This window comes from Cricetulus griseus, chromosome 3 (genome assembly GCF_003668045.3).
Source record: "Cricetulus griseus strain 17A/GY chromosome 3, alternate assembly CriGri-PICRH-1.0, whole genome shotgun sequence".
Lineage (NCBI taxonomy): Eukaryota > Metazoa > Chordata > Mammalia > Rodentia > Cricetidae > Cricetulus > Cricetulus griseus.
Window position 1 is genome coordinate 96,344,813 of NC_048596.1, and position 17,835 is coordinate 96,362,647.

The 17,835-nt window shown below is 39.5% G+C and overlaps 2 protein-coding genes and 1 pseudogene across 2 annotated transcripts; 1 reads left to right on the forward strand and 2 right to left on the reverse strand.

Annotated features, from left to right (window-relative positions):
- Positions 1 to 6,440: 6,440 nt before the first annotated feature.
- LOC100760144 (olfactory receptor 51G2) lies at positions 6,441 to 7,379 on the forward strand. Its single transcript, XM_027407984.1, has one exon. The coding sequence runs from the start codon at positions 6,441 to 6,443 to the stop codon at positions 7,377 to 7,379; it is 939 nt and encodes a 312-aa protein (XP_027263785.1).
- A 2,831-nt stretch (positions 7,380 to 10,210) lies between these two features.
- On the reverse strand, positions 10,211 to 10,795 carry LOC100762679 (annotated as a pseudogene).
- Positions 10,796 to 16,020: 5,225 nt separating this feature from the next.
- Positions 16,021 to 16,974, reverse strand: LOC100762388 (olfactory receptor 51A7). Its single transcript, XM_027407985.1, has one exon. It carries the CDS (start codon positions 16,957 to 16,959, stop codon positions 16,021 to 16,023), a length of 939 nt encoding a protein of 312 aa, XP_027263786.1. The 5' UTR covers positions 16,960 to 16,974.
- Between the last annotated feature and the right edge of the window lie 861 nt (positions 16,975 to 17,835).

Sequence of the window (17,835 nt, forward strand, 5' to 3'; positions counted from 1 at the left end):
TGAAAGACCCCTGCCCTTTAGCTCTCTCTCTCTCTCTCTCTCTCTCGCTCTCACACACTCGGTGACACGCCTGCGCGCGCACGCACCCACACGCCCGGCCGCCGGCGCCCTCCCAAGCTGGTCCACCCCGGCGGGGCTCGCGTCCCCGGCCCACCCGCCTGAAACTGCGCCCCGGGGCTGGGGCCGAGCGAGGAGCCCACCAGGCGGCGAGAGGGCGAGTGCCAGGCAGGCGGCCCGGGGCCCCCGCCCCCCGCGCCCCCGCCCAATGGGGAATGCTCCGTCCCAAGGATATCTATGGTCAGCCATCTGGACGCGGAGGGAGGAACTGCCGGGTCTGTTGTAGCCACTGTGTACCCAAGATAAGATAGAGCCAAGGCAGCTTCGCCTGATTAACAGACCTTGAGAACATGCTGACTTGAAATAACTCTGTACCTCATTTAAATTGTCCAATAGAATCCCTGTAACTATGCTTTTCGCTTCTGTACTGTGCTTTTTGCTATATAAGGACCCCTCTCCCTTGGCTCGGGGCGCTTGGCCTCACAGAAGCTAAGTCTCCCCGGGTACCCGTGTATCCAATAAAGCCTCTTGCTGTTTGCATCCAGGTTCGTGGTCTCGCTGATTCCTGGGTACGGGTCTCCTTCTATGAAAGTACCTCTTCTGGGGTCTTTCAGAGTGATATCAAGAAGTAGCTCTCTGAGCTACCTCACTAAAAGAAGTGATTAATGAGCACTATATTTACTTCATTTCTATCCCTCACTCTCCTGCCTTCAACTACTCACGTATAACGCCCCCATACCTCCCGTATTTGTGACTTCATTTTCTAACTATTGTATCAATTTTGTTAAATTATATATGGTATTTCTTTCACACACACACACCCTACTAAGTCAATTCAGTATTATTTATATGTCCACGTATTTAGGGCTGACCATTTGTCCTTGGATAATTTATCAGGCTGATCATACATAGAGAAAACTTTCTCCCTCCCCCAGAAGCAATTGATTTCTTCCTGTAGTTCTCCTTCTAAGGATGAAACTTTGTGGACTGTCCCAATACACAATGGCATGTCAGCTTTTTGTGAGGCAACTGTATCATTGGAGTTTCATGGGTTCCGCATCCCTGACAGGTAGCCATAGGTAGCTGACTAGCTTTATAGTACCAGGCATGAGTACTGTAGTACTAATCAGGCCCTTACTCAATTAGATCACTATTGGTTAGTCCCAGGATACAAGAATCATTACTGAACCATGAGATCTTCTGGGGTGACCGTTGTCATTGCTGTGCTTCATAGGCTTTACCACTGGACAAGACTACCGATTACTTTTTTCCTTTGACAACATATATAGCATCATCTTACACATGAGAGCTATCCCTCAAGGAAGAGTCTTCCAGTTCAATGCAAGGTCAATTCCTCCAGGTCCTATGTCCAACATTTGTGGTGTCTTCAGCAATAGGGACTTACTGTCACATTCTAGTAGGCAGTATTGTTTGAGATTCCTTGGAACCCTCTGACCAACCAACTACTGAAGGGAAGTTTCCCTTTTCTGGCACTGGGTATCTGTTAGTTTATGGCTCTTGGGTGCATTTTATATGCATAATATAATTTGAAATATGCTTATAAAATAACGCTTCCTCCTGTTTGAAGATCCTCAACATTATTTTTCTCTCCTGCCACACTCTTCGGGGTTGTTCTCTACTACTCTTCAGTTAAGTTTGTCTCCTATTTTCCCCTTTATAGAAAATCTTTCCTTTGTAAATATCATATGTCCTTTATTTATCCTTAGTATACACCTTACCATGCTATTGTGCTCAAATTGTACTGTGCCCTATCATGCATAAAATATTACCAACAGCACCTACTCTGCTTTGCTAGAGTTGTGGAGTATTATTAAACTTTTCCATATCCTGCAGAGTGTAGTTCAAGTGTCTTGTACACACTCATCTCACAAGAGTTCAGTACTCTCTTTTCCTTCCCGTCTAGAGTCTGAGCTAATGAGGCCCAAGAGTCCAGTCTCAGTAGGGAGCTGATTAAAAGCAATTGAAAATGTCTCAGTGGCACCTCAGTTATTTAAAATCAGGGGTTTCTGTATCTATCTTCCAGTCTCTCTCTAATACCATGGCCTATAGCTTTAGTTTCTTTCTTCTTTGGTGTGAGGTCTGCAGCCTATGGACTGAACCTTGGTATGTGACGAGTCATTTCAGTAGACAGGTTTAATTGTAGCACTAAGAAGAGACCCTGAAGACTCACCCTGGGCTTTGCCAAAGATGTCTCCTGAAGATGACAGCTGCTCCAACAGGTCTTCCTGACGGTGTGGAATCCCAGGTCTGATCCCAGAGCTAGGTCAGAAAGTAAATAACAGCTTCCTCATATCCATCCATTCCCCCACTTTCCTGCCCTCCCATACGGTAATAGCAGAAATACTGACTAGAAGCAGGAAGACAAGTTGACACAGTAAAACCCAGGTGCTGAGATGAGATGGACTAGCTGTAAGGACTCAGACATTATGCTGGCCTACCCCTGTCACCTGGCAGAATGCACCCTGGTCATCTCAGGGTTCCATGAGTGCATAGTAGTCAGCATGCAGGTGCAAAGGACCCCTTTACAAGACAGGCCCCATCCCACTTATGCTCTTTTTTCCAACTCTCTTTCCCTCTCTCTTTTCCAGCTCTCTTTCCTGATGTTCCTTTGGGGCAGACAGGACTTCTCCTGTCTCCCTCTTTCTTCTCTATCTCTATGTCTCTTTTATATTTCCTTCCCCTGCCCCTCCCCTTTCTAATAAAACTTCTCCCTTAAGCTCTGTCTGGCTTGTTTGTCCTCTGCCTTAGTCAAGCTCATCTGCCAAGGAATCAGCTAAGGTCCCCCACTCAAGGTTCCCCTCATGCATTTATCATAAACTAGCTGTTCTGTGTTCAGTATCTACAACTTCATCTACAAACAAGGTTAACACACCTGACGGAATTTTCTAAGAAAGAAATGTCCAGGTGTCTAGGAAGCTAACTGACCTCCTGGAAGAAAATCTTTTCTGTGACATGAAACGATTACTCCCTGAGCCACCAGAGTAACAATAATAGACATCATCAAAACTGCTAAATTTCATTCAGAAAGAGATTTCCAAGCAGAAAAACTATAGAAAAGATCCTGGGTTAAATCAATTCCCACTCCAACCTTACTTATAGCAACTAATAATAAATTGCAATAAAACCTCACTCATATGGAAAATGTATACTCTGACAGTTAGCTTACTAATGTCTCAATCCTTGCTAAACCCCGAGCCAGCTAAAAGATGTTCAGTCTAAAGTTCACATATCTTGCCTTCATTTTCTGTGTTTTATTTTAGTTCTATTCCTCCTCCTTCAACCTGTCTTTATCATATTTGCTAATTTTATTCAGTGATAACCACTTAAAATGAAAAGAACAATTTCAAATTCCAAAGCATATCTGAAATCAGCTTGTAACAAATAGACGGTAGGAATGGAAAACTTTTTTGATACCTCTGTATGTCCTTTGTTATTTAGCCTCCAGTCACTCTAGGCTGCTAAGAATCTACCTAGATATCTTCACCAGACGATTTTTTTAGTTTTCACTATGAACATTTTAGTTCTGGAGATTTAAGTTTGAATTTGATCTCCATTGCTTTTCTGGATGGATATTTGATGTAGGATTGATAGGATCATGATATCCATGTATGTGATTTTTTACAAATTAATGGTTAAAAATTCTAAGTGAAGAAAACCTACAACTTAAAAAAAACAAACAATATAGTTAATATTAAAATGGAGTAAAAAAAGAAGGAAAATATAATCCAAGATGAACATCTAATTTTTGCCAAGAACAGTCTACAAATAATCCCATTAGAATTTCAGAAAGTTTTGGAAGTTAGTGTTATTGCCTTAATTTGCAAAGTAGGAATAGACTTCAAGGCTTCAGTTCACTCCCTACTCCTCCTCCAACTCCAAACTTCCCTGGCCTCATCCTTCTCCCAACCTCTTGATTTTTTTTTTAAATAGTCCATTGAGTCCAATCAATGCTGACTTTGTATGCATGGATGCAGAGCCATCTGTTGGAGCATGGGCCACCTAACGAGAGCCATTTTCCTGAAGAAAACTGACTCTCCCTACTCAGCAGTCTTCACCTGGCAAAGCCTTGGGTGTTGAAGGTTTATTGTCCCTGGCAAGTAAGTTTATCTAGTGACTTTTCTGATGAATAATAGGAACTAAATATGGAGCAGAAAAGTCTGGAAAACACAGCACAGGGCCCCAAAACTGACACCTCCAGCACCAATTTCTTAAACTCATTAAAGAATCAGTATTTTTAAAGGTCTATTAGGCCTTTTGTTTTATGCTAACTGCTGCTATTTGTTACTAAATTATCATTAAGGTCAGAGAGTATGACAGACATTCAGAACCTATACTCAAAGAAAAAGAGTTGTAATATTCCCTTTTGGCTGTCTTTGTAATCCCAGAAACAGTTGTAACATTAAGTTACTAATCATTAACTAAACAAAAATTAACTTTCAACTACAAAAGTAAAATATTTTCATCATCTGTCATTTCACAGAGGTGAATAAAGCAAAGCCCCACCCTGTCTTATACGTTATCAAGGTTAGGAATGGGCATTGTTACAGTAGAAATAAAGGAACCAACTGGCAATAGACCTGTGATCAGTGACTGGACTCCTTTATAGTTATTTTCTATCTATAGAAAGATGGAGCCTACCAGCATCACTGGATTTTGTTCTAAAGACTTTCAAATACTCAGTGTGTAAGAGGGGACTAAGTCACATCATAACACCTAGTTCCACATACTCAAATTCCTGGACCTCCAGTTTGTGAGGCTCCTAACAGTGGGGCCAGGATCTGTTCCTGGTGCTCCAGCTGGCTTTTGGGAACCTATTCCCTAAGGTGGAATGCCTCTGTCAGCCCTGATGCAAGGAGGAGGATCTTGGTCCTGCCTCAACTTGATAGTCCATGATTTGTTGACTCCCAAGGGAGACCTTACCCTTTCTAAGGAGTAGAAGAGGGATGGGGTGGAAAGGAGGTAGGGGGAGGGAACAAGATGAGAGAAGATAGGGGAAAGTGTGGTTTGTATGTAAAATAAATTTTAAAAATTAATTTAAAAATTCCTGGACCTCTCTCTAGTGCATCTAGCTTCTGGCTGAGTGAAGGACTCTGGTTTCATATTGTAGGAGTCAGACATAGTCTTGCAAATCACTGCCACATGTCCTCCAGGTCTCTCTAGAGAGTTCTGTGAATTGAGCACAATTTATTTATGAGATAGAGCTGATGAAACTTCCATGTCAGCAAGATCAGAGAACAAAAATAAGTGAAGGACTGTAAATATCATAACCTTTATACAATGGTAACATGGCAACAGAAAGGAGACAGGAAGCAAAACCATCAAAGCACAGGAAAGGAAGCCCAGTAGTGTAAGTGAAGGAAAAGGAAGATGAAGGAAACGTGGGAACCTTTGTGGAAGATCTGACAGAAAGGATGTGTGAGGAATCTGACTAATGGTATCATAAAGTGTAGGCTCAACAGAATTGTGAAGAATAAACTTACCACTTATTCTGGAAGAGCAAACAGAGAAATTCCTAGAAGCCAAGGAGGTGAGCTACTGCAACTTCCTCACCACCAAAAATATAAAAAGTCATGATCTTCAAGGTGAAATGCTGTAATGCCAAGGGAAGGAACTGACTTTTCCCTGCTCCAGGGCCTTTTCCCCTGGGTGCATCCAAGCATAATAAAAATCCCAAAGGTACAGTGAAGGGCTAGATACTCAAGAGCTCCGGGCAGGAGGATTGTTCAAGATTCAAAACCAGTCTGGGAACTAGTCTGGGAATATGACAATGTCATAACTCAAAAATTAAAAATCCATGTGTTAAGAAGACTAATCTAGACACCAAAGCAGAGTGAAAGGGGAGAGGAGTTTCATCAACACAAAAACTTCTCTACTTCAGCTCTTAGAAGTTACACAGGTTGATAAGTCTCTTTGCTATTGTGCCTTTGCTATCCATTGAAACTGTGAAACTGCAAAATATTTTCTTCAAAAAGATGTTGATAAACTGAGCAAGGAGATTCATGCCTATAATTTCTGCACTGGAGAGGTGGGGCAGGAAAATGAAGAGTTCAAGGACATCATCAGGTACATAGCAAGTTTGAAACCAACCTGGTTCACATGAGACCCTCTCTTTAAAAACAGAGGAAACCACCAGGATAGGCTCCAAACCTACACAAAGAAACCCTGTCTGGAAAAAAAAAATACAGGAAACCAGAAAAACACTGAAGCAATCTGTTGGGAGAACTATACAGTCCAGGATTACTTTGGTTCTAATCATTTGGTATTGAATTTCAATTTTGCCAGGTTCAGTCCATCACTAACATTTCTACACTTCATTTCAGGATTTTGGACAGAATCCAGTTCACCCATTCTCTCCATTTACAATGATAGCAGGACCCCTAGGAAATGGCAGCATGTCCTCTACCTTCTTGCTGAGTGGCATCCCTGGACTGGAGAATATGCACATCTGGATATCCCTCCCACTGTGCCTCATGTATTTGGTTTCCATCCTGGGTAACTGCACAATTCTGTTTATCATTAAGACAGAGCCCTCCCTCCATGAGCCTATGTACCTCTTCCTGTCCATGTTGGCTCTGACTGACCTGGGTCTGTCTCTTTGCACCCTCCCTACAGTGCTGGGCATCTTTTGGGTAGGAGCACGAGACATTGGCCATGATGCTTGCTTTGCACAGCTCTTTTTCATCCACTGCTTGTCCTTCTTAGAATCCTCTGTGCTTCTGTCTATGGCCTTTGATCGCTTTGTGGCTATCTGTCGCCCTTTGCACTATGCCTCCATTCTCACCCACACAGTGATTGGCAGAATAGGCCTGGCCTCTCTGGGCCGTAGTGTTGCACTCATTTTCCCATTGCCGTTTATGCTCAAACGATTCCCTTATTGTGGCTCCCTAGTCCTCTCACATTCCTACTGTCTCCACCAAGAAGTGATGAAATTGGCTTGCGCAGACATCACGGCCAACAGCATCTATGGCATGTTTGTCATTGTTTCCACAGTAGGAGTAGACTCCCTGCTCATCCTTTTCTCCTATGCCCTCATCTTGCGCACCGTGTTGTCCATTGCCTCCCACACTGAGAGACTCAAAGCTCTCAACACATGTGTTTCACACATCTGTGCTGTGCTTCTCTTCTATACTCCCATGATTGGCTTGTCTGTAATCCACCGCTTTGGGAAGCAGGCACCCCATCTGGTGCAAGTGGTCATGGGTTTTGTTTATCTTCTCTTCCCTCCTGTGATGAACCCCATTGTCTACAGTGTCAAGACCAAACAGATCCGGGATAGGGTAACTCATGCCTTTTGTAACTAGATCAGTTCATAAATTTGCTATTTCTGCCAATTCTTGAAAAAGAGAAGATAATTATTTGTTTATTCAACAAACATAGAAGGTTGAATAAATCATATCTCTTGTATAATTATCTCTTTACAGGTGGATATTGATAGATACAATGTATGATGTTGTAAATCATACTTCCCCAGTATGTCAGCAGAAATATAGCGAATCCTACTTTCCAGTCAAGAAATGAAAATTCTTAACTTTAAAGATGAAATCTACTCTTCTATATCCCTATTCATTCATTTCTAACTTTATTTGTAAATGTTCTGCTTGGAGTCTTCTTGTGGAACCCAGATACCCCACTGAGAAGACTAATTCCCACAGAGATACCACATGTAGATGTTCCATCAAACAGACAAAGGTCATATCAAAGCATTCATTAAGTCAGTGTCAACACCAGTGAATGAAAATCATTCAGATTATCCCAAATCTTATGTGTCTAGCCTTTCCAGTGGGCAATTAGTAACAGAATCAATTCTACTGTGAGTCCAATCCTAATACATGTTAGCAATTTTGTTGCTCAAAGAAAAATATAATTAGAATGACAGCAGAAAACAGACATGATCTTCAATCAGATGTCATTTCAGAAAAAAAAAAAAGGGATAAAGAAATCTTTCTTTGGTGTGACATAGTAATCAGCCTTAGAAGACATGTGAGAGCTGGGTCATTGAAGATTGTAGGAGGGAGGGGCTAATATCTACCAAGCTGTTGGAACAACATGTCCAAAGCTGAGCAGAGATGAACAAGAAACAGTATATACAGAGACTTAACTTTATTGATTTTTACTTTTAATTTTTATTTATTTATCTGTGTGTGAGAATGAATGAGAGTATAAATGTGCACACTCATTTCTATGTGTACAAAGGACATTGGGTCCCTCAGAGCTGAAGTTTAGGTGTTTATAGGATATCCATCTCATTACTTGGGTGTTGAGATCCAAATTCAAGTTCTCACAAGTGGTATTTACCACTGAGCCATGTCTCCAGGTCGGGGGTAATTTTTGTTAATGTTGTTGTTGCTGTTGCTGTTCCCTTGTCCATCTGGGATGACTGAAGACAAGGGATGGTAAGTGGAAAGAGATCAGATAACACCATAAAGGTCATAAATAAACATACTAATCAAAAGTGTTCCTTATACCCTCTTATATGTGCATTCTGATTATACCAACACATTGCTAGAGATTAAAAGTTATTTTCTGAGAAATACCTATTAATGGAACATTTTGATTGGAGATATTTATGAGGAAAATGGGTCTGAATAATACAAGGAGATTTTGCAGCACTGAGAGGGAATCCATGTTCCTGCAAGTAGTCCATCATACAGGCTTCAAATAAAGACTGGCTAAACACAAAGCCCCCTGTCAGAGGTTTATGTGAAACCATATCTCACTCATGATCAGTCCCTTTAAAGGCCAATAGCACATAACAGTTCTCTCATACTAGTCACCCACGCCACACACCATTCACCACCAGTGCCTCGTCTTCTCTAGAATGAGAAAAATCACTTCTACATGAACTTTAGGCATCATTATGTCTGAAACTTAAGAACATCAATGTATAGAAAACAGTATGAGATGGAACATTATAAGTGGTTTATATCATATGTGTCAGTTAATGCATAAACTTCACAGAAACATGAAGCCACTGAAATTTCTGAGATTTGCATGTCATTCTACAATTGAATCCATGTTTGTGATGAAGACTTGTAGTTCCAGCACCATGAGTACAGTGAGCCATGTCCTCTGATACCCTTATTTAATTAAAGAGTTACACTGATAACTATGCAGTAATGTTTAGAAGGCTCTAGCTCCTGTGTAACTTGGGTAGATTGCAGTATCTTACTTGTCAAAATTGTATTGAGCTGGTCCGAGTTCAATTTTCTTTTCAAAAAAAATGTCAGTATTTATTCCATACCTATTTGCCAGATCTGTAGATCTATGCTAGATGCTTTATAATCATTATTTTTAATTCTGAATACCAGCTTGATGATATTAAAGGATTTTTTTCCAGTTTTGTGCATTTTGGGTTTGTTTTTCTTTTGGCTGGTCAGGAACTCCCTATGTGGACCAGGCTGGCCTTGAATCCATCTGCATCTGCCTCCCCACTGCTGGAATTAAAAGTGTTCCACCACACTTCCAGTTTCATGCTTCTCGCTTTGGTTTTTTTTTTTTTTTCTTTTAACAAAGGAAGAAAATAAAACCTATCTGTTATTGGCATAACTTGTACAATACCAGACAACTGGCAGGCAAAATTGAGGCTTGAGTACAGGTTCTTCCACACCATACACCACTTACCACAAAGAAAAATAGCTGAGTTCCATGTATTACTTTTACTAAATTCCATTTGTAAAAATCATAGGCATAGCCTACTATTCTTATATGGCTGTTTCTATCTTTAATGACATTTAAAAAAAACAATACCATTAGTCTGTTATGCTAAAACTAGCCTGGAAAAGTGTTATCACAGACAACGGTAAAATTGCTCCTGTCCTCAGTGCAGTAACTTAGGGATCGTTATCAGAACAAGTCTGCTGATTAAAACAAAGAGATAGAGATAGAGAATAGAAACACTATTTACTCACACAAACACTTGACAGGTTTTGGTTTGTTTGTTTTAGATTTTTTGAGACAGGCTATGTAGCCCAGGCTAGCCTTGAACTTGCCAAGTAGCCCACTATACTTGTGATCCACCTGCTTTTTGCCTCTAGATGGCCTGAAACCCTATTTTTGAGCCATTTCTGTTGAGTAAGAATCCAAGGGTTAACCAAATTTGGCATGATGATGTCTGCATATATAGGAAACAAAGCTAAGTCCTCTCATACAGCAAAATGTTCTTGGGATGCCCATACTTAGTTAATGTCTCTTCATGCCTTACATATTCCACAACGTATGCTTGATGAAACACCACAATTGCCATGGGGTCCACTTTTCTGCAGTCTTGAGTAGACTTTGCTGCCACACCAAAACCCAAAGGAATGTCTGCCATGTAGTAAACCACTACTTGCTGTACTAAGAAGTATTTTCAGTGATTAGACCCAGACCAGATTTCAACACATGGTTTCCATACAAGAAGGACTACTCTGCTCCAGGCTTTATCCACACTTTATACTTAGCATAGGGTGCAAGGTAATCCACAGCTGTAACATGCAACTGGAACTTGTGGGTCTTGGTAAACTTTCCCAAACACGTCCCCAGTGACACTAGCTTATCCCCGGAGATGTTGGCGGCCAGCTTCAGGATCATCTCACTTCTATAGTATACTCGGTCGTTGAGCAGCAGGAAACAGTAAGGTGCTGTCGGGACTGTTCACCAGGAGCTATAGATTCTCCTAGATGTATTTTGAAATCTTCTCAACTATTACTCTGGTCTCTTCTTCAGTCAAGGGCCTCATTTTCCCCACTAGCTTGATTCCCAGGATCCTCGTGCCCGGTGCGAGTTCAACTTTCTGTTAAAACATAGCTAACAATTTCCATCTTCAAAGCTGTCCTCATCATTTACAGGACAATTTCTAAAACTAGATCTTAAGTGTCCTTAACAAAAAAAGAAAAAAATATAGACAAGATAATGCATGTTAACTTAAGCTATTTCACAGTGTCTACACTATTTAAAATATCAATATACTATATATATGATATATGAGAGAAAAGGATCGGGGCACATTGAGGTAGCTAAGTTTACAACTTAAAAGAAAGTTTCAAATGAAACTCCAGTAGTTTTTTTTTTTTTTACTTAAAACAAACTTCAGTTACTTTTATTTATTAAACAAATAAGACAGGCCAGAAATGGCCCTGAGAAAAAGGGCCAGAGCTGAATTTCCAGAGTGGCATTTATAAATGAGTGCATCTGGCACATTTCATTTTTTAGGATGATCTTTAGCTTGAGACTTTCACATCATGTTGATATGATCCAGGTAAAACTGAAGAGAGGTTGCAATATAAATAAAGCAAGAAATCCCCACAAAGGCCACATTGCAACACATGGTGCTATTATAATTTTTGCTAAGAACTGCTCAAGGCTGGGCTTCTAACTCAAGTGTCAGTCCTTGTTTACTGCATGTGAGGCCCTAGGTGATCCCTAATACAACAGAAAGACAAAATAAGGAAAAGATCTACTCATGGTAAAGTGGTGAACTGAAAGGAGGCAGACACCTTGAGGTATAGCTAGGAATTCACAGGGATCAGCACTTGAAGGAGTATAGATTTGGTAACTCATCTAGTATATATTGAGTGGCTACTCACACCAACCAGTTTTCTTGGATTTAGGAATAGAGCAGTGGACAAAGCAGACAAAACTCTGCCCTTGTGTGCTTTTGGTAGGGTTAGGCAGCCGACAAATACAAAAATGAATAAAAAGCATACTATGGTAGAGATAGAAAATCTTATAGGGAAAAGAAGGGTAAGATAAGCCCTGGAAGACTGCAGTTTTATAAGGGTCAAGAAAATCTTCACTGAGAAGGAAACACATCAAGGATATGTGGCATGTGGCATAAGGCTATTGGTGGAAGGAAGAGGGTTCCAAATGGATAGAAGAGTGTATGGAAAATCTAAAGTTAGAATGGGTTTGTCAAGAATACCACTGCATCTAGCCCCATTAGAAGGAAGAACATGGCAAGAAAGGAAGATAGGTACTATTTCTATATCATGTAAATAAGTCATTGGTAGATTTTGAATTTCAATCAGAATGAGATGGAAAGTCACTGGAAAATTGATGATGGCAGGGATATGACATATAAAGAATTGCCTATAGGAAAAAACAGGGGAGAACAAGCATAAGGTTATTGTAATAATCCAGGAAATATAGGGTTCTGGTTGGAAAAAAAGGATAATAAAGCAGTATAGTAAATAGTTATATATTCCAAGTATACATGATGGGGTTTAGTTGAGGAATTGGCATTAAGGAGTTCACACATCATTGTGGAGGAATATTGTTATTTATAAAGTCATGTGCAAGATCTCTATGGCTTCTAGAAGGAAAACTGAAAGTAAAGGAAGCAGAGAATAGAAAAAATGGAGACTATGCTAAACCCCTATATTATTCTTCTAATTCAACATGGCAATTCATTCCTAGTTTGTAAATAACTACCTGCTTTGTAATAACCATGCCTTGAAAAATATATACAAGCAATTTGAAGAAGTCATTCTCACCTGTCTGGGAGGAATAGGAGGGCCCTTCAACTGTACATTACATATAGTCAAAAACATGTACTGTGGAGTTGTGGTGCTTTAATTCCCACCTGTGTCTCAAATCACCTTGACAGCCCAACTCCATCCAGCTTCCAAGCCAGACATGCCATAAACTCATGTTGAAATGGATGGGAACTTCTGTCCCCTGATATGAGGATGTGGACTGTCTTGTAGAAGAGGCTAAAATCTCTCTTGTTTAAATGCCCTTGACTCTCTTTCATTTCTTTCATAAGCTTTGGATCCACTTAGAAGATCAAAGAGTTTTAAGGTATTCCTGGGTAGTTTCTAATACAATTTCTGGGAGTTTCTGAGATCACAGGTATTTCTGTAAAAGTATTAAGATTATTTGGATTTGGATTTATTTAAATTTTATTAGCATTCAGTCACACTCACACTATGAGGTTTTCCAAAAGATACAGGCCATGTTCGACTACAGTAGATTAAATACATGTGTAACATTTGGCATTTTACCTTTCTTCTACTGAACTGGAAAATTAATGTAATTTGTTTAAAAATGTTCCATAGCCCCTTTTCTTTCTTTTTTTATTGATTTTTATATTTTTATTCATTCTACATACCCACCACTGTTCCCCCTTTCCTCCCCAACCTCCCCAAACCACCCACATTCACTCCTCAGAAAGGATAAGGCCTCCTGTGATGAGTCAACAAAGCCTGGCACATTCAGTTGAGGTAGAATCAAGCCCCTCCAACCCCCTGGCATTAAGGTTGAGCAAGGCATCCCACCATATGGAATGAGATTCAAAAAGCCTGCTCATACACTAGGCATATAGATCCTGGTCCCACTGCCAGGGGGTCCCACAAACAGACCAGGCTACAAAACTGTGGCTCACATGCAGAGGTTCTGGTTCTGTCTCATGCAGGCTCCCCAGCTGCCAGTATGGAGTCCATGAGCTCCAGCAAGTACAGGTTAATGGTCTCTGTGGGTTTCCCCATCATGATCTTGACACCCTTGCTCATATAATCCCTCCTGCCTCTCTTTGACTGGACTCCAGTAACTGGATCCAGTACTTGAACTTTGATCTCTGCATCTGCTTCCATCAGATACTGGTTGAAGGCTCTATGATGACAGGTAGGGTAACCACCAATCTGATTACAGGTGAAGCCAGTTTAAGCACCCTCTCCACTATTGCTAGGGGCCTCAGCTGAGGTCATCCTTGTGGGTTCCTGGGGAATTTCTCTTGAATCAGGTTTCTCCCTAGCCTGTAAGTGCTCCCTCTATCGAGATACCTCTTGCCTTGCGACAGCACCTTTTCATTAGTTTCATTTCATTCTGTTATCTTTCTGAAAGGTGCTATGTGTGTTAATATGAATTTATTATCGAGATTTTCGCAAATTCACTAACCCATATTTGGTGTAAATTTCACTTTTGAATGTGGTAATAATGTCCATGATTCCCTACAGAGATGAAAGGTAGAAAAATATACCAAGGAAATACATTTATAGTAAGCAGGAAAACACACTCCCTGATGATTTCAGCATGCTAGCTCCTGGAATTCAGAGTGTGTTGTTACACATTGAAAAAGATGCTCTACAGATATAATTACAGGTACAGATATTGAGAGTGGGATATTATTTTGAATTAACACAAATCCTCAGAACATTTTCTGACAGTCATCAGTGTTAGAAACATGACTATTGACTGTGTTGAGCACATGTTGAAATGCAACGCTGTTTTTTTTTTTTTTTTGAGGATGGAGGAAATGTCCATGAACCCTGCAATGCAGGTGATTTCTAGAAGCTGGGAAAGGTAAGGAAAGATACTATTTTCAGTGATCTCAGAAAGAAATGTGGGCTTGTCTACTCTTTGATTTTAGCCCTGTGAGACTCTGTATTTTAAATTAAGTGACAACAGGATGAAAACATGTCTATTGTATTTAACCATTTAATATATGTTTTTATGCAGTAACAGAAAACAAATGTAACACTGTAGAGTTTACCACAAGCAGAGATTGAGGTAAGCTAACCAGCAACAAGGTGCCTCTAGGCTGCTGTGCAGAAGAGCAAGGCAACAGTGTTAGCACAGAGAAGAGAAAAACATTCATAAGTGATATGAATGAATGTGTGGAGACCTGCCATTGTGGTATAAATTGCTGAGAGCTATTTTAAGGTTTAAAAGGAGGACTAATGTTAAATATGAACTAAGAACATAACAATAGGTATCAATGAGTGAAGAAGCACATTAGAGATTTCCCTCAGTAAAGGATGCACAGTTTGAAGACTATGTTGTTTAAGTCACAAGCTTACTTCCACATCTACACACAAGTGTTGTTATCTTCCAAAAGGGACCCATGCTCTTTTTTCATTAGCGACTGGTAAGCAGCTTGCCAACCTCGTGTTTCAAGCTTTTTTAGGATGCTGTATTTAATATTCAGTCACTTGAGAGAAATCTTCAAAAAAATTTAGACCCATCATTTAAACCTCTAGTATCTATGCAAAGTTTGTATGGGTTCATAGAAAAACTGTGGCCTCAGCACCCTCAACAGAATTTCATGACAACCTTACACTTAGCTTTCCTTTCAAATGAACTTTCAAGTATAGACTCAACCTTTTAACTGTTCCTTGAAATAGTTCTTATTATCAGGAAAAATGTTAATAAATAAATTTTGGTGAGAAAAGTATATTGGTACCAAAAATTCTGTGACCTGCAGTAGTCTAATTTTAAGAGCTACATTTTATTTGAAATGTATAAACACTCTGATAAAAAAAAGACTAAACTTTAACACCACAGGATTTAGAACCATTTCTTAGGTGCTTTCAGGAATGTGTGAACTTCATATAAACTACATGGTTATTTTACAACAACAAAATGAGAACAAATAACAAAAACTACATACTTTTGTTTTCTTTCTACCCATCACAGAATTATCACTTCACAGCAGAAATGTTGAGTAGCCTCCTTGTCTCTCCAGATTCAGTTTATCTTGAACATAGATCAGGAGTGCTGTTGCCCTTTAGCCCCAAAGACTTGCAAACAAATCTAAGGTTCAACCCATTTCTTTTATTTCATCCAAAACTTTCACTCAGTTTTTGCCAAATTACTACTATGTGCTCTGCTAATTTGCTTTCTTCAAATGATATAAAGCTTATGCATTACAGAAATATTTTATAAATATTAATTGAAAGATATATGTCTACTCAAATCTTATCAATAATTTGAAGAGTGCTCAATTGAGGAAATGTTTTTATTTAAATTCCTTTTAAAACTTTAGTTAAGCCTCTCTAAGTCAGACCATATCTTTCATTTGTTTTCTCTACCCTTATTTAGAATGTTCTCAACTCCAAATACTGTACTTCACAGAATTTCAGTGTCTCACTCCAGTCCTGCACTAGGAAATAACCAACAAGACATTGAGCACAGAAGATACCAGTAGGTACCTACTGTCAGATAATGCATTACTTATATAATCAAGTCCTATTTCACACATAAGTTAATTAACTTTCCCAAGACTTTCTCCCGGATTTGTCGAGTTTTTATGCAGTACACGATGGGGTTCGTCAAGGGTGGCACCAACAAGAACATATCTGCAATAAAGATTACTACTAGGGGGCTTTTGTGCTTGGCAAAGCGATGTATGGCAGCCAGAGTGATGATGGGCACATAGAAGATGAGCACAGCACAGATGTGGGAAATGCAGGTATTTAGGGCCTTGAGTCTTTCTGCCAGAGATGCAATGCTGAGTACTGTCTTCAAAATCAGCAGGTAAGATATAACAATCAATGCAAAGTCCAGCATAGTACAGAGAGCCACAAAGAAGCCATAGATGAAATTGACCTTGTTATCAGAGCAGGCCAATTTCATAACATCCTGATGAAGACAGTATGAATGAGAGAGGAGATTCTTTTGACAGTATTTCAACCTCCTGAGTGTGAAAGGGAATGGAAGCACTAAAACTGTGCTCCTGAAGGCCAAGATTAGCCCCATTTTGGCAACTCTGCTGCCAGTGAGGATAGAACTATATCTTAAGGGATTGTTAATGGCAAGAAAGCGGTCCAAAGACATTATTAGAAGCACAGAGGATTCCATGACAGTGAACCCATGGATAAAGAACTCTTGAGCAAAGCAGGCATTGGGTGAGATTCCCATAGCATTAAAAAAGAAGATCCTAAACATGGTAGGAAGGGAAGAAAAGGATAAGCCCATATCAGAGATAGCCAACATGGTAAGGAAATAATACATGGGCTCATGAAGAGAAGGCTCTGTCTTGATGACAAAAATGATAATGCAGTTACCCACGACGGCAATGAGGTACATGAGAAAGATGGGGATGGAGATCCATGTATGGGCATATTCCAGTCCTGGGATCCCAATTAGAAGAAAGTACTTGACCTCGGAGCTGTTAAGAACAGACATGTGGATGTTGGGGACTAGAAGCTCGTTAGATATATTTGAAACTGTGTGAGGAAAAAAAAAGAATATTCTTTGGGTAATATTCAGTGTTACAGCAATGAGTTCTATACATTACACCAAAGCATGTTTAGCATATGCAGATAATGTATTCTTCCAAAGTTACTGTAAGTCCTTCATGTTTATATCCTCCAATGTGACAAATTCACAACTTTTCTAAATTACTGGCAATTCAACTGATTTTTGTTGTACCAGTTTTAAAAGTAATCACAGAATCCTATGCACTACTTTTTCCCACACAACCTTAAGCAATTTCCATGTTAATTTTACAACAAACTCCTGAATTTCACAGAAAAAGTCTGTAATAATAGTTTATTAATACGTTCATAGATCACTGAAAATAGTTTGGAAAACAATAACTGCTAGAAAGTGAATTCGAGTAATTAATGTGTATAAACAATGTTAATATTTAAAAATAGTTGTAATGTTATAAATTCAGATGTGTAATTCTTCACAAATATCTATAAGAATTACAGAGATTATAATAAAATTTACTGTTATAAAATGAAGCTCAGATCAGTCAGATAGAGTAAATAAATCAAGACCAATCAAAGAAGTGATAAACATGCTTGAACAACCTGTGTTGTTCTCATTTTTATAGAACCTCTGATAGGTACAGTTACTCATGTATATTATATGCATAATGAAAATTTACCTATTAAGAATAAGACATTATGGAAAAATTATCCACCACTATCTCTTATTCTTAAGAGGTAAGTTATTGAAAAATCATCTACCATAATGTTAGACTGACCACATAGCTGCTGTTTTCATTGACTGTAAGGGTTACTTTTATTTGATATCTTATCAAGTAAATGAGAT